Source organism: Muscardinus avellanarius (genome assembly GCF_963383645.1).
Source record: "Muscardinus avellanarius genome assembly, chromosome: 4".
Lineage (NCBI taxonomy): Eukaryota > Metazoa > Chordata > Mammalia > Rodentia > Gliridae > Muscardinus > Muscardinus avellanarius.
The window spans coordinates 45,908,013-45,932,881 of record NC_137789.1 but is presented as its reverse complement, the minus strand read 5'-3'; the positions used below and the strand labels follow the sequence as shown (position 1 = coordinate 45,932,881).

Below are 24,869 nucleotides of genomic sequence, written 5' to 3'. Positions count from 1 at the left end.
CCGAGCAGGAGCCGCGGCGCGCTCTCGCGGGCCGGGTCGCCGCGGGCGTTGAGCGCGGGGGCGCGCGCGCCGTCTCCATGGAAACGCGGCGGCGGCGCGAGGCGCGGGCGCGCGCGCGGGCTCGCGGGCTCGCGGCGGGCGGCCCAACGTCTCGAGTGCCCGGCGTTGGGCTCCGGCGCCCGGTTCCCGGCCTCCGCGAGCCAAGATGTTGAGACGCAGCCTGGAGAACCGGTGAGAGCCGGGGTCCCTTCGCGGGGCAGGGCCGGGGGCGGCGCAGGCTCGCGGGGAGCCCGGGATCCTCGGCCCGCAGCGCCGGCCTGCGCGCTGGGCCCGGGGCCTCCCCTTCGCCCGGGCCCCGGAGGGTGCGTGCGCATCGCGGGAGCACGCAGCCGCCCCCGTCGCTGGTGAGATGTGTTGGCTTTTATGTCACCGTGTTCTCTAGGGATACTCAAACCAGACAACTGCAAGATGCTGTCACGAACGTGGAGAAGCATTTTGGAGAGCTGTGCCAAATCTTTGCTGCTTATGTGCGGAAAACTGCCAGACTGCGAGACAAAGCGGACCTCCTGGTGAATGAAATCAACGTGTACGCCTCCACAGAGACCCCGAATTTAAAGCAGGGCCTGAAAGACTTTGCCGATGAGTTTGCCAAACTTCAGGATTATCGACAAGCGGAGGTAGGGAGTGAGGTCACAGCGTCATTGTTAGGGATGAGCCGGGACGTAGTGGACGAAGGCGCCCAGCACCTGGGTTATTAGCCACCTAACTGCACTGGCGAGCACACACGAGTCTGTAACATTGTGTGAGGTCATTAAAGGGAAGCTTGCTGTGATCCGCCTTACCGTTCTCAAAAGTAAACTTTAGGGGGGCATCTCTGAAGTCTTGAATTTCCCCCCACTTCCCCTGCCAGCTTTAGCGAAGGGGCGCCCCTGTACAGAGGTATTTAACTTAGTACCTGTGTGTGTGGGGGGGGGGGGGGGGGATAAGCATGACTTGTGTCTTGTGTGCACATAAGTAAGTACATTTTAAAGTATGACCGGAGGTGGATAGTGTTGAGAATAGAAATGTGAATGGGTAAGTAATAAATGGGCAAGGCATTGTTGATGCTTCCACTCTCTGCAAAGTTGGCCAGTGGGAAATCTATGATTTTATATCAAAGAAGCAAAGGAATAGTGAGACAATTGAGGGGAAGTTGGTTTCTGTGTGCTTTGAGTGGTCAGGGACCTATTCTTGTGGTTGTATTCTTTCTAAAAATCCTTTTTTTTTACTGCCTTTAATACTGCTTTTTAAAGCCTTTAATAATACTGTGTAAGCACTTAGTCACATTTATACCCTTGTGTTTCAACACACAAATTAACTTGTCAGAAACTGTGCAGGTAGAACTACATTGTTTTGTACATTTCCCATCAGTAATTTGGGTTATTTTCTCAAACCTAACGTGAAATTTTCAATTATCAAAAAATAAAATGAGAATAATAACCTTTGGGCCTGTCTTTGTTGTGCATACAAATATTTTGAGTAGAAATCACTATTGGGTACCTTCTGGGAAAAAAAATGTTAAGTTCTTGTCATACAAGATTTCTTCTGTTATGAACAACTCTAAGATACAGATGGGAATTTAACGTTCCAAAACTAATTGATAATCACAGATAGTTCTAAAATCTCATTTTAGCCAATAATCTCCCCTTTCTAGAAAACTTTATGCTATTTATCAAATAGCAAAGTGAATTGATTTACAATTGTTCTCCTTTTATTTCCCCTGCTTGCCAAATGGTGGAGGTGCTAATGAACAATGACAAAAGGTAGGCAACAAAAAGGAGAACTACAAATATATAAAAAGACTTGGAAATTCCATACACTGAATAGTCAGTGCAGGGATGATCAGATATGGTGGGGACTAAACTGTCCTGAGTGTTCATGGCTTTGATTTTGGGATTCCAAATACTTAAATGTTTGATGAGAACTTGATTTTTTTTCACATTCCTGAAATCTTTTGGAAAAACATTCGTATAACGTTTTGTTTATATAAACTAAAGAAAAGTCAATACAGAATGTACTCATTGATTATATAAACTGGTATCATTTTTCAAATGCCCTTTCCCTGACATAAAAATGTTCATTTTAAGCAGTTAATAGATTTATACTATCTGTACTGACAGAAAATTTTAATGTCCAAGAGTTATTTTTCTTATGCTATGTTTGTATATGTACTTGCCTATGTCTATTTTTTTAAAAAATATGTTTCTTGGCCGGGCGTGGTGGCGCACGCTTGTAATCCCCGCGCTTGGGAGGCAGAGACAGGAGGATCGCCAGCCGCACGCGCTGGCGTAGGAGACCCTGTTTCCAAATAAAAATGTAAAAATAGGTCTGGGAGTGTAGCCTGGGGGTAGAAGGGCTTCCAGGAACCCCAGTACCACCAAAAAAAAAAAGTTTCTTCAGTGCCTTTAGTAAAAGAATTACTCAGATTACTCTATGTGACTAAAAACTATAATATTAAAGAAAAACTTTAATTCTAGTAAATACAAGATCGGCCATGTAGTTTGACAAATTAGCAATACTAGGACACTTATCTTTTTCTTTATAAAAGCTTTTATAATTCACAAATGGCTCTCAGAAAAAATTTCAGCTGGCAGTAATTCCTAAGTTTTTTTGGTTTGGTTTTGTTTTGCTTTTGTTTTTTTTTTTTTTTTTAATATTTCCAGTATGCTATATCTTTCAGCTTCAATTTTCTGGAAAGTTGGACTATTAAATTTCAAAGCTAATATCTATAAAATATTCAGCACTGTGCTAAAAAACTGAAAGTGGTAGCAGTATTAAAATTTGAGATGTCTTCAAACTTAACCTGAAAACTATTGTTTTAAGGTAAAAAGTAATAGTAAGATGATTGTGTGGCAGGGATGAGCTCCTTGAACACCTCAGCCATTTTCTTACCATGTTTTACATGAGATGCTTTTCTGCTTTTACAATTACTGTATAGCTTAATAATTTTTAATGCGTCAGATTCTGTCTTATCAATGTCTGATGATTATCTTTTTACTTATAAAGATGAGTTGAACAGTGCTTTTAATTTAAAATTTGAAAAATACTAATCTGTACAATAATAATTTCAAGTTAAACTATAATTTTTATTTCAGTACTTAAATTTCGATATCTCTATATGTTTCTTTTCAGTTATATTTTATAATAATTTTCAATAGGTTGAAAGACTTGAAGCCAAAGTAGTTGAACCTTTGAAAGCTTATGGAACCATTGTAAAAATGAAACGGGTAAGTAGATCCATTTTTTTCCCCATTATCAGGAATTCTGGAAAAGAATATGAGATTTCCAACTGTCCATTTAACAAAAAGTACAAAATAAGATATAGTTGTAGTCAGAAGATAATTTCTTGGACCCTTAACATTAGTGAAATATTTTTAGTAAGCTTACTTGTAGCAGCCTAAAACATTATAGTGGAAATTTCTTAATATTATGAGAATATTTAGATGGAAATTATTATACTAAATAAATGTTTATATATTTTGTTTTAAAGCAGTTGCTGACACACTTTTAAAATAAATGTGACAGGATTATATTTTTATTTTTATTTATGTATTTATTTTTGCAATACTGGGGATGGAACCCTGGGGCATTCTACCTCCAAGGTACACTCCCAGTCCTATTTTTGTTCTTTATTTTGAAACAGTGTCTAAGTTGCAAAGGGTCTCACTAAGTAGCTGAGGGTGGCTAGGAACCCATATCTTCCTGTCTCAGCCTCCCAAGTACTGGGATTACAAGTGTGCACCACCAAGCTACACTCCCAGTCCTATTTTTGTTCTTTATTTTGAAACAGTGTCTAAGTTGCAAAGGACCTCACTAAGTAGCTGAGGGTGGCTGCAAACCCATATCCTCCTGTCTCCCCTCCCAAGTACTGAGATTACAAGTGTGCACCACCACACCTGGCTAATGTTTTATTATTTATTTATTCATTTATTTATTTGTTTGTTTATTTTGCGGTACTGGGGATGGAACCCAGGGACATTCTACTTCCAAGCTATACCCCCAGCCTTATTTTATTTATTTATTTATTTATTTATTTATTTATTTATTTAGTAGTACTGGGGTTCCTGGAAACCCTTGTACCACCTGGCTATACTCCCAGACCTATTTTTTATATTTTTATTTGGAAACAGGGTCTCTCAAGCCAGCACGGCTGGCTTTGAACCTGTGCAATCCTCCCTCCTGTCTCCGCCTCCCAAGCGCGGGGATTACAAACATGTGCCACCGTGCCCAGCTCTATTCTTTTTATTTTTGAAACAGAGTCTCACTGATTTGCAAAGGGCCTAAGTAACTGAGGCTGTCTGCGGACCATGATCCTCCTGTCTCAGCCTCTGGGATTACAAGTGTGCGCCAACACACCCAGCTCTAAAGTTCTATTTTTATTTATTTTTTTACTTTTTTGTGTGTGGTACTGGGGGTGGAACCCAGGGGCTTTTCTACCTCCAGGCTATACTCCCAGATCTAGGGGCCTCCCTAAATTGCTGAGGGCCTCACTCATTAGCTGAGGCTGGCTTCAAACCTGTGCAATCTTCCTGACTCAGCCTTCCAAGCGCTGGGATTACAAGCATGTGCTACCATGTCCGGCTGTTCTATTTTTAAATAAACTTTTGAAGTATAATTTACATGCAAGAAAAAAATGTGTATGCCCATGACTCATGTAACCACGACAGTCAAAACTATACATATGTGTTTTTATGATCTTAGTTTTGCATGGAAACTGTGTTCTTAAAGATTTTTTTTTCTTTTTTGGTTCGAGGAATTGAACCCTGAGGCATTCAACCTCCAAGTTATACCCCCAGCCCAATTTTATTTCTTATTTGGAAACAGGGTCTCTTTAAGTTGTGGAGGGCCTTGCTAAATTACCAAATCTGGCTTCAAACCTGTGATCAGATCCTCCTGTCTCATCCTCCCAAGTACTGGGATTACAAGTGTGTGCCACCACCCCCGGGCTAAGAATATTTTTAAAATGTGCGTGCACACACACACACACACACACACACTCTCTCTCTCTCTCTCTCTCTCTCTCTCTCTCTCTCTCTCTCTCTCTAGCACTCAGAATTCCTGTACTAATGGTGCCTGGATCAAACAAAAAGCATCTTTCTATTTTTTAAACAGCATATTTTATTTCTTAAATCAGGAATCCTTATTGACAGAAAATGCTTATTTGCAGGATGACCTCAGAGCAACATTAACAGCAAGGAATAGAGAAGCGAAGCAGTTAACTCAATTAGAAAGAACACGTCAGAGAAACCCATCTGATCGGCATGTAATTGTATCCTTTGAGTTTTGGTCCTAAAAAAAATATTTTGTAAGGTATGCAGTACAAAAGTAAATATATGAAAATTACATTTCTCGTTTTAAAGGTGCAGAGGATTTTAATAAAAATGTTGAAAAGAAATATGTGTTTAGGGTGGGCATGGTAGCACATGCTTGTAATCCCAGTACTTGGGAGGCTGAGACAGGAAGATCCAGGTTCTTGGCCAGCCTCAGTTACTTAGTGAGACCCTATTTCAAAATAAAAAAATTGGGCTGGAGGTGTAGCTTGGAGGTAGAATGCCCCTTGGTTCCATCCTCAAAACCACAAAAAAGAAATGTGTTTAGGAATTCTGACTATAGAAATTAAGTTAATTATAAAACAGTTACATCACATAACTAAATCTCTTATATTATTTACATAATAGACTTTTTTTTAAAAAAAACTGTATTGGGATGGAACCCAAGGGCATTCTGTATACCCCCAGCCCTGATTTTTTTTTTTTTAATTCTTTATTTTTGAAACAAGGTCTCACTAAGTAAGGCTGTCCACGAACCACAATCCTCCGGTCACAGCCTCCTGTATGCTTGGATCACAAGCGCGTGCCTCCACATCTGGCTAATGACTTTTTAAAAAACTCATACAGATGTTTTCAGAGTGAATTCAAAATTCTGATATTTTTTCCACATGGTGATGACTAAATATTAATTATAAAATTAAATATTTACACTAACTCTAATGTCCCTCTCTGCCTCACTTTTGAGAAAAGGAAAGGAAAAAAAATCCCATAATAATTCCCTTCATCCTTTAAAAAAAAAATGTGAAATTGTAATTGACTTTCAGCCAGAAACCCTCAGGAGTTTTAAGAGTATTGAGGTCTACAGCTGGACACAAGGGATCTAAATAGGAATATCTTCTGTAACAAGGTTCTTCTGATAAACATTACTTCTTAGAATGCCTTGTTCATGCCCAACAAAAACGTATAAATTGTTTTTGAGTGCCACCAATTGGGATAGGCAGGACTGTGTAGAAAGCACTGACTTTTCCCTGCTGCCTCTTTTTCCCACTCCTTATGTGTCTCCTTCCTACTTCCTTAAGGTTGTTACTGCCCAGCTCAGCCAGACACCACATGAGAAGTGGCTCTTTGGGGGCCTTTGAGGTTCCGGGGCTATACCAGTTGCCTGGTCCATCTTCCTTTGGACCAAAGGTACATTAAGCCCAACCTTGTACTAAAGAAATATGGACAGCCATTGGGCTGAGAGTGCCCAATACAGGAACATCCAGAAGATTGTTACAAATTTATATCTCAAACTGGAGATTATAGAGTCTGTTATAAGCAAGTCAGACAAACCAGAGAATGCTAGAGAATGCATGCCTGACAACTAGAGATCAGGGAGAGTCACCAAGTATTTTTTTTTCCCCCTTCAGTACTGAGGATAGAACCCAGGGGCATTCTACCTCCGAGCTATAGCCCTAGTCCTATTTTTTATTCCTTATTTTGAAACAGGGTCTAAGTTTGGAGGGCCTAAGTAGCTGAGGCTGCTCACAAACCCACCATCCTCCTATCTTAGCCTCCCAAGTATTGGGAGTAAAAATGTAAGCCACCATGCCCAGTTGACTGAGTCACCAGTGTTTAAGAATTAAGCTAGCAATAACTTGGGTATATGAAGTCAGGTAAAATATAACATCTGGAATCCTGAGCAGTTGGTGATTAAAGCAGGAATATTGGTATTGCCCCTCAACCCAGAGTTGAATGTATTCCTAAGACAAAGACTTTTCTGACCTAGATGCTATTTCCAGCACTACTGTGGGAGAGGTAAGCTTAGAGCTCAGATGAAACAGGTCTGTGAGTTCACAGGGTGGCATGGAGAGGTCCAGCAACAGGAGGTTATTGCTGTCATGAATTGATTTTCTTACTGGATAAGACCTACAACTTGTGAATTTTGACAACTTGACACTGGAAAACAAAGAGCAATCTCCATATAAATGTGTTCAGTATAAATATAAAAATACTCAACCATAGCATCATAGTGTTTTTACCAGGATAGATCCTTAACTTCATCTCACTCAGCCAGGCACACGGGAGGCTGAGACAGCAAGATGGCAGGTTCATGGCCAGACTCAGCAACTTAGGTACTACACACTTATGAGGCCTGTTTCAAAATTTAAAAATTGGGCTAGGGATGTAGTTCAGAGACAGCCCCTGGGTTTAATCCCTAGCACCAAAAAAAAAAAAAAAAAGTCCACTGACTTTGTGTTCAGAAGCATGCTAAAGTTCAAATATGGAGTCCCTCTAGCTAACAAATATTAAAAAAAAAAAGTAGACTTCTGTTTTCTCACCACTAAGGAAGGCCCCAGGTGATTTGAACAAGCTATAACATAGTTTGAAAGATACCCTGGCTTCCTTTCATACCTTCATTTGAAACTCTTGAAAATTTCAATTTAATATACTGATGATTCATCTTCATGGAAGTGTAATATTTTAATAGCATTTAAATTGGTCCATTCTAAAATTTTGAGAAACTTTCAGTAAAAGGAAGAAATACTAAAAGTCTATATTCTCGACTAAACTAGCTCTATGACTCTGGATGAGTTCCTGTGTCCTGGCAGATTCACGTCAGACTTTGGGCAATGAAAAAGAAGATTGAGAAGCAGAGTCCTGGCTATGGCTTTTGCTATCCCATGCTGTCCTAGTTTTAGCCAACTCTACATGTACTTCCATGTTTTAAAGTGAAAATATCGATAGATGGGAGGGGAAAGACATAAGTCAAAAGGAAATAGTCATAAATTTAAAAAACTGTATCAGTCACATGTAGTAAGCAGGATTAGGCATTAGTACACTTGAATATTCTCAGCATAAGGTTAACGGGCATCAAATAAATGATAGAACTTTTTTCAAAGATGCTCTATTTTACATTTGAATTTTCTGTGAAAATATAAAGAAGCCCAAGCTCAGCAATGCAGAGAAATGTTTTTAACAACTGTGATTAAGTTGAAAGTTTCTACAGTTTTTTCTTTTTTCTTTTTTTTTTTTTTTTTTTTTTGCGGGTCTGGGGATGGAACCCAGGGGCATTTGACCTCCGAGCTACAACCCCTGCCCTACTTTTTATTCTTTATTTTGAAACTGGGTCTCACTGAGTTGCAGAGGGCCTCACTAAGTAACTGAGGCTGTCCGCGAACCACGATCCTCCAGGTCTCAGCCTCCCAAATGCTGGGATTACAAGCGTACGCCACCACGCCCGGCTGAAAGTTTCTATAGTTTTTAAAGACTTTATTCTCCATATGTTAAATATATGCACCAATAGATATATACCGAATGTATTTTTAAATGCTTAGTATTTTGAAATTACTGTGTAGAGTTAACCTAAGAGTATGTAATTATATAACTACATCATTTTATTAAATGTCTTATATTCTTTTTGAAATATATTTTCCTTTATGAAAATTTTCAGTCACAGGTGGGCAATAAATTGGTGTATCAAGAAATGGATCCTTATAATACACTTTTACTTTTTATATACATTTTCTTTTAAAAGAAAGCAATGGTAAAATGTCACAGTATTACATTTGACAGATCTTTGATGAGAAATACAAATTTTTCCCATGATTGTTATTAAATAATGATATATGAGACTTTTGAGCAAATATAATACCAGCATAAGAAACTTTATTAGGAAGGATTTAATCAGAAATTTGGGCTAATTCTTTCAAAATCTCTGTGTTACTATTTAAGAAAATATTCTAATGCTTTTGGGTAACTTATCTCCTGAAGAGATGCTTAAAGAGAAATATGTGATTAAGTTGGAAATGTTCTGCATTCAACAGTACTGATGCCACTGTATATAGCTGGTGAGTTCTCAAAATACAACTAGAAACCAGTTTCCACATTTTTATTTAACTATAAATAGCCATATGTGGCTACTGGCCACTTGTGTGAGTATATGACAATATGTATAAACAAAGCATTAAACTTGCATCTAAATTATTAATTAGTATATATATGTAACATATATACATGCATATATCTTGTAGCAAGCATAAACTAAATAGAAACAGTATAATATTGTTAGCTTATAAGAATCTACTAATAAGCAGGGTATAGTGACTCTTGTTTATAATCCCAGCATTTGGGAGGCTGAGACCTGAGGATCACTGTTCATGGATAGCCCCAGCTACTTACTGAGGCCCTCTACAACTTAGAACCTGTTTCAAAATAAAGAATAAAAATAGGGCTGGGGGTGTAGCTTGGAGGTGGAATGCCTCTGTATTCCATCCCCAGTACTGAAAAAAAAAAAAAATCTACTAGTAGAAGTCCTATGCTAAAATAAATATTTGTAGTATATATTCTACTTCACCTGAGAGAAATAGAAATATTTAATACATTTGTAGAGGTATCAGAAGCAAAGTAGTAAGAGATTATGCCTGGAGCATGTCAATATTGTAATGATTAAGGAAAGAAAAAATCAGACACAGAGTTGTAGAAATTGTCACAAGTATAGGTTTTTCTACTGTATATTCTCCTTAATCCTTTACAAAGATTATTTAGTCTATCCAGTAGTCCTATGAGATACTTTATTGCATTTTATTATAAGTAAGTTCTTGGAGGGGGGGGGGATACTGGAGATTAAACCTAGGGCTGTTTTACCTCAGAGCTATACCCCAGCCTTTTGTTTTGAAAGAGGGACTTGCTAGGTTGCTCAGAGTCTCACTGTGTTTCTAAGGCTGTCCTTGAACCTGCAATCCTCCAGTCTCAGCCTCCCAAGTACTGAGATTACAGGTGTGTGCCACCATGTCTGACTATAAGTCCTTTGTTTTGAGGGTGAAGGTAGTAAAGGGAAGAGAAACAGAAAATAATGATAGTATGGTAAACAGCATTGGGAGTAAACCAGATGGAAGCTTTAGAAAACAGAAAAGTTTTACAGTTAATCATCCAAGAGTGATAGAAAAAAAGGTTTATAGAAGAAAAAGATTTTTGTTGAGATCATAGGTGATCTCACTTAATAAAGTGCTTTATTCTTTATACCATATTACATAGATCATTTCATTATAAGTAGTAAAATATAATATTGAACAATTTACACTGTTAGGCCAAAAGGCAAAATAGCAATGGTAACATTTGCTAATAGACTCAATTTGAAGGGATTTTGACTTGATTTTTTTTTATATCTTTGATTGGGAAATACTTTTACAGGCAGAAACCGAGTTACAGAGAGCTACAATGGATGCTACCCGAACAACTCGTCATCTGGAGGAAACTATTGACAATTTTGAAAAGCAGAAAATAAAGGATATAAAAGTAAGTGTTACATTTCAAAAAGTTTTCTATCCTTTTTTTAAATTTTATGATTTTAGTCCATACTCCTTGTGAAAAAAATCTTATAGAACCTTTAACATCTATAATACAGATCAGAATATTTCACATTATTTTCTTATAAAGACAATGGTATATAAAGGGACTATATTCCAACCAGAAGCCTGAACTTCAATTTTTTTATCCCAAATATTTTTTCAAAGGGAACTAACAGATTTTTATATATCAGGTGCCATTCAAGGCACTTTATGTAAATTATCTTTCAGTTTTCAAAGCAACTCTGTTTAGAGTGAGAGTTAAGAAACTAAATAAAGATTAAAAGTAACTTACCCAGAGTTCCGGAGCCTGAAAGGAGCTATAAGCCATCTTTTGAAAAAATAACCTATTCTTTTCGTTGTAATGCCAGGGGCATGGTGGTGCGTGCTTTTAATCCCAGACCTTGGGAAGCTAAGACTGGAGGATCACAGGTTTGCGGCCATCCTCAACTACTTAGTGAGGCTCTCCACAACTTAGTGAGACCCTATAACGTTCCCAGAGTACCACAGCCTGAAAGGAACTATAAACCAGCTTCTAAAACATATCTATTCTTGCCGGGTCTGGTGGCGCATGCTTGTAATCCCCACACTTGGGAGGTGGAGACAGGAGGATCGTGCAGGTTCGAAGCCAGCCTTGCTGGCTTAAGAGACCCTGTTTCCAAATAAAAAAATATAAAATAGGTCTGGGAGTGTAGCCTGGAGGTACGGAGGTAGAAGGGCTTCCAGGAGGAACCCCAGTACCACCACCCAAAAAAAAAAAAAAAAAACCACACACACACATTTATTCTTTCCATTATAATACACTATAAAGCCCGGGGTGTGGTGGTGCATGCTTGTATTCCCACTACTTGGGAGGCTGAGACAGGAGGATTTCAGATTCACAGCCAGCCTCAGCCACTTAGGCCCTCTGCAACTTAGACCCTGTTTCAAAATAAAGAATAAAAAATAAGGCTGCAGTGTAGCACAGAGACAGAATGCCTTAAGGTTCAATCCCCAGTCTTGCATACACATACACACAAATACACTATCAATATATATGGCATAAAACTTTCTAATAGCTACATATTATCAAAAGTAAACAGGAATAATAGCCATCAACATAAACTTGTATCCACCACCATGAAAAGATGTTTTAGTCAACAAAATGCTTTATTCATTGTAACATATCAATAAGTTTGAGACCTTTTACTAGATCATGGAATTCAAGTTTTTAGTGGCTTTTTATTTAGGTATCTTGGAGATTTGGAAATATTTGAAGTATTGCTTATGACCATCTTTTATACTTATAAAAGTTCACCTAAGTACTTGTTTATGGAAAATTTTCCTATAATAAGCTTTAACAGTATCGTTTTTTTTGTTATTGACTACTATTAACAACCTTCTTCCTGCTCTTATACACTGCTTTCATCAATAAGCATTATCTGCCACTTGATTATATATTTCTCAAACCCATTTAAAATTAATTTACAACTTTTATTTTCTTTAATTTCCTATCATAGCTTCAAAGAATTTCAGAACTTTAGCCTCTGAGTTCAGCCACAGGCTCTGCACTGTGCTGTATAATATAGCAGATTGCTACTCACAGAAGAGATCTAAGGAGGCTTCCCTTAGTGCTTTTACTTCTACCATGCCGGGGAATAAAGGGGAGGGTATGAACTTATACAATTGCTAACAGTCTCTAAAATTGAGGCTACAGGAAGGGCTATTAAGATAATTAGCTTTAACCTGAAATAAGAGAATGGAGACTTGGGATTATGCCTGATTACATTACCACCTAATGACTTCCTTAGTAATAGGAGTTTGACTCTTCACTCCAACACCATTTGTTGCACCTGCAAAATTTTTTACACATGAAATCTCTGCTCTGACCTTTGGGCTCATTTTTGTCTTCTACCTACATGCTGGCTCCCTCTACAGGTAGGTGTTAGCTTTCTGAGTATCACTAAGTACAAAACAGCCAGAGGGTGCATGCAGAGATTCCTAACTTCAATGTCCACTACCTGGGTTTTTCTGAAATAGGACATGGAGGGACTGCACAGTGGAGAAAACACAAAGAGCTTCCAAGCTCTTCTGGTCTGAAACTGCCATGCCCCTCAGAAAGGAAAGTACCCAAGATGTTGCAGGGGATGGAGAGAGCCTTCCCATTTTAAAAATGGAGATATAATTGTCCATTACCAATTTTAAAACATTTTTATTGCTTCAACCTTGTTGTATATACCAGCTTTTATCTCCCTGCCTGCCCCTGAGCCCTAAGCAACCACTACTAATCATTGTCTTTGGATTGGGCTGTTGTAGACATTTCATATGAAAGAAGTCATAGATGGCCATTTTTGACTATTTTTTGTTTTGATGTAGCATTGCATCAGTACTTCTTTTATGGACAAATAATATTCAATTTATTATAAAGATGTTATGCTTTGCTTATCCATTCATCATTTGGGTTGTTTCTACCTTTCAACTATTAAGAATAATGCTGGGGCCGGGATATAGCTCAGTGGCAAAGCGCCTGCTTTGCAGGTGTGGCACTCTGGGTTCGATCCCCGGTTCCAAAAAAAGACAAAAAAAAAAAAAAGAACCCCTTTAAAAAAAAAAAAAGAATAATCCTGATATAAACATCCATGTCCATATTTTTCTGTAGACATATATTTTTACACACACACCCACCCAGGAGTAGAACTGCTGGGTCATATGGTAACTGAGGAATTGCCAAACTGTTCCAATCTACCATTTTACCCTAGTGGTATATAAAGGTTCCAGTTTCTCTGCATCCTCAGTACCTCCTATTCATCAGCCTTCTTGGCTATAGCCATATTAGTGGATATGAAGTAATATCTCCTGGCTTTGATTTCCATTCCCTGATAATACTTATTGACCATTTGTATACATTTTTCTTGAAGAAATGGCTATTCATATATTTTATCCATATTTTTCTGGGTTATGTTTTTTGAGTTTTAAGGCTCTTCAATATATTCTGGGTGGAAGTCACTTGTTAAATGATTTGTAATTTCTCCTATTCAGTTGTCTTTTCACTTGTCATGTGAAGCACAGTTTTTAATTTTCTTTTGTTGCGTGTGCTTTACTATCATAGCTAAAATCCATTGCCAAATCCGAGGTCATGATTTGTCCATTTCCCTCTAATAACTTATACTTCTAATTCATATATTGTCTTTGATCCATCTAATTTTTTACTAAAAGGATAAATTTCATTCTTTTGCATTAGACTATCAAGTTGTCCCACTACCATTTGTTGAAAATCAGTTGACATGTTTTATTTCTGGACTTTTACTCTCTCTCATTGATAAGTACCACACTGTCTTAACATAGCTTTGGGGTAAGTTTTCAAGTCAGTCATGTAAATCTTCCTATTTTCTTTTTAGATTTATTCAGCTATTCTAGATCTGTTGCCATTCTATATTTTAAATATGTTTGTCAATTTCTACAAGAAGTCAACTGGAATTCCAATGAGGATTACATCAAATCTATAGGTCATTTTCGGGGGTACTGACATTTATTCTCATCTTTGACAGTGGGATGTTTGTTCCATATATTTAAATTTTCCTTAATTTCCTTAAAAATATTTGTATTCTTCAGTGTGTGGTGAGGTAGATGATGTAAGAAACACCTTATAAAATTAACTTTTAATACCTTCGTTTTTATTGTAACCACAATATAGCTTTGCATAAAATTATAGAGAAAAACAATCTCAACACTCAAAAAATAATGTTAGCATTTTGGTTTATATCTTTCCAGACTTTTTCCTGTGTACATAATATAAGAGCTATGTTAATAACAAACATTTCTTAAGCATTAACAGTGTTGGGTACCATTTTATATAGATAACTAATTTACAACATCCTTAGAAGGAAGGCACTATTCATTATTACCCCATATAGATTTAAATAAAAAGGACAACATCTGCAGCATCTCTTTAAAATTTTAATGTATTGCAGACATTCATGGTATTTCAATCAGCATTCTCATTTCTGTGACCTAGAATACCTGGTGCCCGCAACTTAGAGCAAGATTTGCTCACAGTTCTGTATTTAGGCCAGCTCTGCGTAGCTTGGGGTACTGGCAGCAGAAAGTGGAGAAGGGAAAAGGCGCACATATAATTCCCAGGGCCACATCCCCTGACTTACCCCTCCAGCCACACCGTACCTGCCTATCCTACTACCCAATAAATCCAGTAATCCACCAATAGATCTATCCACTGATGATATCAGAACCATCATGATTCAATAGTATTACCTCTGAACATTTTGCAGTGCCATGCATGAGCTTTTCCAGACCATTCGATATCCAAACCTTAAAACATGTGTAAGAAATAGAGATCCTTATTATTCCTTTACAGTATCTCAGTATTTTGCAATGTCAATATTACACTTTTTTTTTTCTTTTGCTATACTGAGGATGGCGCCCTCGGTATAGCATTCTACCTCTCAGCTGCACCCCCAGGCCTATTTATTATTCTTTATTTTGAAACAGGGAGGGCCTCACTAAGTTGCGGATGGCCTAAGTAGCCAAGGCTGGCCACGAACCTGCAATCCTCCTGTCTCAGCCTCCCAAGTACTAGGATTACAAGTGTGCGCCACCACACCTGGCTGAGTTTACCATTCTTAATTGTTGGACATCTAGACTGTTTCTGCAATTGTAGAAGCCATTTTACACTAAATAACCTTAAAAAGAAGCATTTGTTGCTGGTCCAGTTATTCTCTTGGGATAAATTGCCAGAAGTAGAGTTCTTGGTTCAAAAAACATACATACTTTGGATTGTAGTAACATTTTTAAAACATCTGTCCAAAAGACTGAACCAGTTTACTAAACCTTGCAAAGGTACAACAATGACTATGTATATACACAACAGCCAATCTGAGGGATAAAAAAAAGTCAGGACCTCATAATTTGCACCATTTCTATTAAGGCACAGAGTATTTTCTATGACTAATGCTAAATTTCTTTAGCCAACACTTCTGTGGGATATTACTATTTTTCTCAATTTGTAGCATCTTGGGGGTGAGTGGGTGGTACTAGGGATTGAAATCAAGGACATTCTACTGCCAAACTATACCCCCAACCCTTTTTTAGGTTTTTTTCTTTTTTGTTTTGAACTGGGTCTCGGTTGGTGAGTCTTACTACTTACTAATGCTGTCTTTGAACATGCAGTCCTCCTGACTCAGCCTCCCAAATACTAAGATTACATCCACCACCACACCCCACTGTAGCAATTTTTATATTGAAAAAATTAACCCTTTATTATAGACAATGCTGCAATATATTTTCTTATTTTGCCCATGTACCTTAAAGCTTTTTGTTGCCAAATCTGTTGGTCTTTTTGATTTCTGCTTTGGTGTCATGCTTAGAAATGTCCTCATCAAGCCAGGTACACACCTGTAATCCTAGTATTTGGGAGGTTGGGACAGGTTCAAGGACAGTCTCAGCAAGTACTGAGATTCTCATCAGCCTAGTGAGACCCTGTTTCAAGATTTAAAAGAATAAAAAAAAATAGACTTGGGGGGTGTACCTCAGAGGTAGAATGCCCCTGGGTTGAATCCCCTGTACCACCAAAAAGATAAATAAATAAAATTATATAAATAATTGCTTATAAGTTTCTTCTAGTTTTTTGGTTTTGTTTGGTACTGGAAGTTGAACCCACAGATATTCTACCTACAAACTACATCCCCAGCCTTTCCTTATTTATTTATTTATTTATCTACAGATTAATCCCCCTCCCAGGGGCATTCTACCTCTGAGTTATACCCCTACCCCTTTTTATTTTTTGCTTTGGAAACAGGGTCTCACTAGGTTGCTGAGTTTTGCTAAATTCCTGAAAGTAGTCTGGTACCTGCAATCCTCTGTCTCAGCATCCCCAGTACTGGGATTATAGGCTTGTAACACCACACCCAGTTGAATTAGGATCTCACTAAATTGCTATGGCTAGCCTTGAACCTGCTTTCTTAGCCTCCCAAATACTGGAATTACAGGCATATGCCACCATGCTTGGCTCTATTTTTGTTTTTAAAAAGCACTGTTAATATTTTATTTGGTGGTTGTGTTTTGTATGAGATAAATACACAGCTTTACTCATTTGGATAGAAAGTTCTACCAACATCATGAACTGAAAATATCTATCTACTCAGTCATTTCTTCTTACTTGCCTAAATGTTAACAAGATCTTTCATAACTTTTTTTTATAAATATCTTGCTTCCAATCAAACCATATAAAGACTTTAGTATCAGTGGATAAGGAAAATTTTTCCTAATTTATCTGATTTCTTGAACATTAAAACAGGTGGTTTGGCTGGGCGTGGTAGTGCACGTTTGTAACCCCAGCACTTGGGAGGCTGAGACAGGAGGATCACAGAGGTTTGAAGCCAGCCTTAACTACTGAGTGAGGTTCTCAGCAACTTAGTGAGGCCCTGTTTCCAAATAAAGTATAAAATAGGTCTGGGAGTACAACTCAGAGGTAGAAAAGCCCCTGGGTTCCACCCCCGTACCACAAAAAAAAAAAAAAAAAAGTGGTTTGGCTTGTCACTGACTTCCAGTCCTGATGTTTTCCCTCTAGGAGTTTCCACATTCCTAAGGGGCACTTGACTTCATTCTGATCAGCAACGATCTAGGGAGACTATCAACTAAAAAGTTTAAGTCCCAGCCCTTTTCAAAAGCCATTTCACCTCTAATGTATACTTAGCTTTCTGGAGATTCCTAGTATGAAATCCAAAATTATCTTAGTGTAATGTTGTATATTATAAGCCACTTGGTAGGCCAATATACCAGAGCCCTCTGTGACCTAGAAGTGGTGACAGTGAAGGTCACTGTTGGTCATAGTTACACATCTCTTATCCTGGTATATCAGGTACTAAAATACTAGCTTTAGAACTTAACTAGAACATGTACAGGCATATGGTATCATGAATATCATGTTATTACGAATATCAATTACCAGGTATAAACACAACTGACTAAAATAAAAGTCAAAGGTGATGTAAGAAAGAAAACACTTTGTATAAATGGTATTCACAACTATTTTTATCTTCTGTATTTGTTTTATAGTAAAAAAATAAGTACCTTGCTCTTTCATAAAATGCCAAGATTATAGTGAGAAATATGTGCTTATTAAATTCATAAAACAATTTAAGTAAGTCCAAACCTTGTTTTTTAGAATATATTTTCAGAATTTATCACAATTGAAATGTTATTTCATGGCAAAGCTTTAGAAGTCTATACTGCTGCCTACCAAAGTATACAAAAGATTGACGAGGATGAAGATTTAGAGGTAAGAATATGTCTAAGCTCAGTTCTGTTAATATGGAATGTTTAAGATAGAGCAATGGTATATATAAGAATAGCTTCAGTTAGAAGCACTCTAATACTTCATATTTGTATGTAGTCCCAAACAGCTGAACTATTGTCACTTGCCATTTGTTTCTAACTTCTTAATTTAATCATAGTAAACATTCTAAGGCTTAGTTCATTAAGACCTATAAAACTATTAAATGAAAGTTTATCATTTTGGCTGGTGCTATAAGCCCACTAAAGTGTGCTAAAGAGAAACGTATCAATTCGAGCAGTATTTGAGGTTTAGGCCATGTACAGTACTCAAAGCTTTACATGCATTTTCTTATTCAGTTCTTACACAAATCTATGAGGTAGATACTGCTTTATTCTCACTGTAACTACAGAAACAGGCTCAGAGACTTTAAGCAGATTCCAACTGGTTTTATATAACTTAATCATTAAGCTATAAAATAAACCTAAGTTTATTCAGGCTTGCTTTGTGCTGATAGTCTTTTTTGTTTTTGATGCTATTGTTTTTTGTGGCATTAGGATGGAACCCAGGGGCATTTTACCTCTGAGCTATACCCCCAGCCCTATTTTTTGTTTTGAAACATGGTCTCACCAGGTTGTTGCAAATCTCACTAAGTTGCAAGGTTGGTCTTGGGCTGATCTCAAATATAATACTGCTGTCCTCCTGTTTCAACCACCCAAATACTCTGATTACAGCATCCACTACCATGCCCCACCCATTAGGGGTTTTAGTTAAATGCAAGTTTTTCTGATTGGCCACAGGTGTTGCTCAGAAGTAGAATACACCTGGGTTCAATCCCCAGTACCACCAAACAAAAAAAAGAGATAAAATAATAATGCATTTTAAATAACACAGTACAAGGTACAAGTACTTCCTTAGTAAGTATGAACTGTTACTATTATGCCATGGACAACAGTGGAACCTGGGTAAGTAAAATTATATCCAGTAGGTCCCAAGATGAGAAAGGATCCTGTAAATAAATATAAGGTTTCTTAGAAACAAGAAAACAGGCAGAGAGGGACAGAGAAATACTTTGCTGCTCTCCCACACTCCATGCTTTGAGAACTGCTGAGACTCTAGAGCAGCCAAGTTTTTGCAGTTATAGGCACTCAAATTTTATTAGAAACCATCTTACCTTCTTTGTCTTCACATTAAAGTACAGTCAGGCCCATTTTCCCCTTCAAAAATCACTTCTGTGCAATCATTTCAGGGAATATCCAAATCTTTAGATTAATGCCTATAAGAAATCTTGGATCATGTTGGAAAATGCACTAATGCCAATAAATTAGTCTTTCTGCAAATCTTGCTTTGCAGTAAGAAACTTAAATATTTAATTGGCTTAAACTTTATCTCAAGTCATACCATTTCCTCATTTCATCATTGGTAGAAAAATTTAAAAAGGGATGTCTAAACAAAAATATATTCCCTCCAAATACTAGGTGATTAATGAGTAATCCAGTTTCAATATCATACCTGGATACCAGCGTTCCATGCCTGGCATCAAATAGAGCCTGGTTATCAGCAATTGGCTAACCTACTTAGTCTTGAATTGTCCTGTAATACAAGTCTTAACTCCTAAGTTTTATCCTTGATTCCTTTGGTGTCCTGCAGTTCTCTGAAGTTTAAAGGAATATATAGACATCCTTGGCTTGAGTCTATTTTATTTTTTATTTATTTATTTTTTTTAGCCACACACAGGGATTTGGTTAATGTTAACATTCTTTGAGCAAAGTGAATTTAATCATCATTTTTTGGGAAAGGTAACAAAGACAAAACACGGTTCCTTACACTAGAGGAAATTAAGAGTAGTTGTGAAAACAGATATTTAAACTAAAACAGTGACATAATAACTATCCTTGAAGATATGAATAATAGAAAAAAAGTAAAAGATAAAAAAATAGCATTGGACTTGACAAAGATGATTAAGTTTGCTGGGATCCCAGACAGAGTAGGAATCAGCATTGCAAAGGCACAGTATAACATGTTCTACAAATAGTTATACAAGCTAAAAGCAAAAAGTGGTAGATACATTTAAGTGATCGTAAGCCCTGGCTATCACCTAAAGTACTGATTTGTACTCTGGTAGTCAAATGCCACAAAAAGTTTTGTAATAGAGAAAATAGTATACTTTACTCTTCAGCAAGGCATAGCTAAGCCGTAAAGAAAACCAAATAGGTGGTAAATTAAAATAGAAGTACCTCAGGTAAGAAGGAGAAAGGCTTGTAGCTTGGTCTGCTATATATAAAATAATGTTTCATTGTAAAATTGAGTGTAGAGCTGTACTGGTCCAGTATAATAAGCTGCCTAGGTATATGTGGCTACAGTTAAAGTTGCAAATGCAGCTCCTAAGCCACATGAAAATCAAGTGCTTAGTTAGGCACACAGCCAGTGGCTGCTTTTTAGGACAGCACAGAACATCAAACATTTCCATCACCTTGGAATGTTCTAGAACAGAAGGTAGTTGGAAGCATGAATATGACCATCAGAAGAAAGTATATGGAGGACAGAGAATAGACTGGTTGAAGAATTAAGCACTGTAGATAAGATCAGAGAACTATGTTTTTAAAAAGTGGTCTAAGGGACCACTTTTTTTTTTTTTAAGGGAAATCCTTAAAAAATACTTAAGGTATAAGCAGCAAAAGAGGAAACGTGAAGAAATCTGGCCAGAAGAGTTTCCTGATAGCAAAGAAAAGTTTCAGGATGAGATCAGGGAACATGAGGACAAAACTCCAGTGACTGTGGTAAAAACAATTTTAGTGGAAAGTGAAGACCCAATTATAGTTTGTTGAAAATGGAGATGAAGTAGAATACTTGACAAGTTTTTAAGGAATAAAGTTATACCATGAAGATAAAAACAAACTGATAAAAAAAAAAACTGATCTTGAGCTTGTTTTTCTAGAGGTGGTAACTTCAGGAAAGTGAGCTTTTCTGGCACACTTGTAATCCCAGCATTTGGGAGGCTGAGACTGGAGAATCGTGGTTCATGGACAGCCTCAGCTACTTAGTGAGGCCCCCTGCAACTTAGTGAGACCCTGTTCCAAAAATAAAGAATAAAAAATAGGGAATGGAATAAAATATAGCTAGCTCAGTGGTTGAATGCTCCTGGGTTCCATCCCCAGGCCCACAAAATAAAGTACTGAGAAAAAAATAAAGTTTTAGACAAAGGAATAATGCACACTGGAACAGATCATTTGAAATTTGCTTTGTAAAATAGGGATGGGATACAGAATTTGAGGAAGAAGAGAAAAGCTGAAACTTATACTGCAGCCTCATCAGTCTATGTTCTGAGGGAAGAAAAAAGATATAGAAGGCTTAAGAGTGATTTTCAAGTCTGACAGGTCATAGCATTCCATATCCTAATGAGGTTGGAATTTGCAAGTTATAGCAGCTCCATTTTACTCCTGAGTGATTTTTCTATAGCAGTACTGAAGTGAAGTGAACTTGATAAAAGAGCTAAGGATGGGCAGAACAAAAGACACAAGGCACAGGGCCCATGGCTGCATACATGTTGAGGTCAGAACACTGAGTGTTTCAGCACTATGGCCTGTGTCCCTTGTCATCTTACATGGTTGAAACAGAATTTTTGAGCCTTCTGTTCCAATTACACTTTTTTTCTCTCTCTTAAATTTATAATAATCAGTTGTGCACCATGGTGCACTCCTGTAATCCCCTAGCAGGCTGAGAAAGGAGGTTCGAAAGTTCAAGGCCAGCCTCAGGAACTTAGGCTAGACCCTGTTTCAACATAAAACAATAAAAAAAAGGCTGAGGATGTAGCTCAGAGGTAGAACCCCCCTGAGTTTAATCCCTACTCCCCCCCCAAAAAAAAATAAAACTAGTAATTATAATTTTGTCCATGGGGGGATGCTTAAAAAATCTTGAGGAACTTAATTTAGCTATCTATTTAGCTACCTAGATTTTCACTTGATATTTATGTTTTATCATTGCAATAGGTTTTCCGAAACTCTCTGTATCCACCAGATTACTCATCTCGTTTAGATATTGTAAGAGCAAATTCAAAGTCACCTCTTCAGAGATCACTGTCAGCTAAGTGTGTATCTGGAACAGGACAGGTGAGCTAAAAACAGTAATTTAAAGGAATTTAAGCTACTATCTTTGAAATTGTTCAGTACTGAAAATGGTTCCCTTTAGTCATATGGCCTCATATAATTTACCCTGTCTAGACCTATTTCCTAGTCTATAAAATGATGGAAAGTTGGACTGTTATTTCTTATAATCACACATTACTCTATAAAGCAAAACACTTGAGAACAGAAACTGAAAAATCCTAAGAGTGCTAATATAGATTTATTGTCTGGTAGATGAAGAATATAGATTCTGAAGTCAAACAACTTAGCTCTAACTATCTTAGAGGATCTAGCCAGAAATGATACCTAAAAATGACTTTTGCTGAACATGATCATGGGTCCCAAAGAATAGCTCTTTGAGAGAATAGAAAACCAATTTTCTAATTTATTTTATATTCAGAAAGTCTGAAGCAGGTTGGACCATAACATGACAAATTCTAATTAGAGAGCTATGGCCTTGTCATATCTAGCCTTCAGAATCTAAATTTGGCCAAAATAGTTTCAAACTAAAACTGCCAGATAAATTTGACTTAGTATCATCTATTGTCACTTGATTCTCTTCTATGCATTTATTTTCTGCTTTATATTTATGTATTTCTTCCCCCTACCCAAATTATATTTTCAGTATCTCAGCATCGAGTGCTCTGTACATAAATTCCAAATATTTAGTATATTACATAAAAAGTTTTGAATATTTAGAAATATTACCAAGTTAATATTTGTATAGCACTTTAGGGCACATTGTCCTAGGGTTTTTTAACCTCAGCTCTATTGATTTGGAACCAGATCTACTGACTTGGAGAGGTATACTGTCCCTATACCTTATAAAGACATCAAGAAACATCCCTAACCCAGATACCAGTACCATACAAACACACACAGTTGAGAAACCAGCAGTATCTCCACACACCACCAAGTGTCCACTGAAAGGTATAATTCACCCTCAGAAAGGTGAAGATGCCCATCAGCAAGATGCCCAAAGTGCAGAGTTAGGACAAAAAGCTGGTGAGTTCATATTCTCAATTCATTCTACTTAACTCACACTGCTTTTCTATCAGTACTTCTGTGCCACTGCTTAGTTGAAATATCCTTGTTTTTGTCATATATTTGATTATTCTGATTCAAATGCTGTTTTTTGCAAACCCAAGAATTGTTTAATATTCATAATATGGTGAAACCATATTTGTTAAGAAGTCTACTAGTGGCTACCTAAACCGGAATCAGTTAATTTCATGCATATATGATAAATGAAAAACTTTGAGACTTGTAATTCAAGTTTCATTACTAAAAATTATTATATATGGACTTTTTTTCTATGTGCCCTTTCTTATAAGGACATATAAAAGATACCAAGCATGTAAAACTGTTTTTGTTACTATTTTTATTTTTAAGAATGTATTAACTTTTCACAGGTATCCACCTGTCGTCTACGAAAGGATCAACAAGCAGATGATGAAGATGAAGATGATGAAGAGTTAGATGTTACAGAAGAAGAAAATCAGTTTTAAGTAAATTTTACATTACCATTTTCATCTTGAAATCCTGGATTACTAAATTGTATAACTTTATACTTATTTGATAGGTTTCACCTCAAAATGAAATCCTACCAGAAGTGGAAAAATAAATTTATGCTGACCAAAAATGAAGGCTTTAAAAAACAGTATATACCAGTCATTTCAACATCCTACCCAACAGTATGCAATCTTTTTATATAAATTGTTTTTTTAAAAAAGATTATGTATTTCAGAGCATTTCAGATCACCCTCATTACACCTAGTAAAAGTTGCAGTAGTAAATAGGTTAACAATTCCTCATAGCTTCTTTCAGATTGACTCCATGTTCTCAATGTGAGAAAAGGTCTGATCACATACAAATTTTATTCCATGAAGCCTTGTTTTTACTTTCTTTAAAAATTTGTTTCATTTGATATGTAAGTTTACTGTTTTTAAGAGTGTAATTAAATAAAAGTAATGGGGACACTATGACAATCAGGTTTTACAAGTATACATAAAGCTTAAATTTTAGCTTTAAAAAAAAGCCACATTCAACCTGATTCTGGTTTTAAAACAAACTTGCTGTAATATTAAATTATTATTATACCTGGTATATAATTTGGGAGGCTGGTAATTTTTGAAATGTTGTCTCATGATGGAACACCATAAATCATTAAAAACTCTTAACAATTTTGCCAAGGTACCACCTAGTAGTAGTTTACTATACCCTTAATAAAAGGGTATGTATAGTCACTCTTGTTCCTAAAAGTATAAAGCAATTTAGTCAGAGCCTTTCAGTATCTATGTTTTTGTTTCTTTAGATAAGGAATTAGATTTTTTTTTTCATGGATCCCATTCTGACAGATTATGAAACTTATAAAATCATTTAAGACAACTGGAAAAAATTATTCACAACAGAAAAATAAACTTTCTAGATAGCTTTTATGACCTGTCATTCATGGTTCTATTTTTAACCATGTACTGCTTTCTGAGATGACTGATAAAATTACCTACTTTTTTTTATAAAATACTCAAAATATCTGAAAACGCTAAATAAATTGATACTTCTGAGACAGTGAGCATCACTGGATTTATATTTTCAGAAATACATGGTTCAGCCAGGCATGGTAGCACACACTTGTAATCCTAGTACTTGAGATGCTGAGACAAGATCACAGGTTCGAAGACAGCCTCCGAAAGTAGTGAGATACTCATCTATCTAACAAGACTCTATGCCCAAGCCTATAATCCCATTACTTGGGCGAATGAAACAGGAGGATCACAGGTTTGAGGACAAAGTAAGTAATTTAGCAAGAATCTGTTCCAAAATAAAAAGAACTGGGAGTGAA

General features: G+C 36.9%; 1 protein-coding gene across 1 annotated transcript; it reads left to right on the top strand.

Annotated features, from left to right (window-relative positions):
* Window positions 1-205: 205 nt before the first annotated feature.
* On the top strand, window positions 206-23,535 carry CIBAR1 (CBY1 interacting BAR domain containing 1; the record flags this gene model as incomplete). The annotated part of the gene is made up of 8 exons (XM_080694750.1): window positions 206-231; window positions 443-677; window positions 3,198-3,266; window positions 5,207-5,302; window positions 10,482-10,586; window positions 17,796-17,909; window positions 21,893-22,012; window positions 23,440-23,535. 8 exons carry the CDS (start codon window positions 206-208, stop codon window positions 23,533-23,535), a joined length of 861 nt encoding a protein of 286 aa, XP_080550876.1.
* Window positions 23,536-24,869: the final 1,334 nt, after the last annotated feature.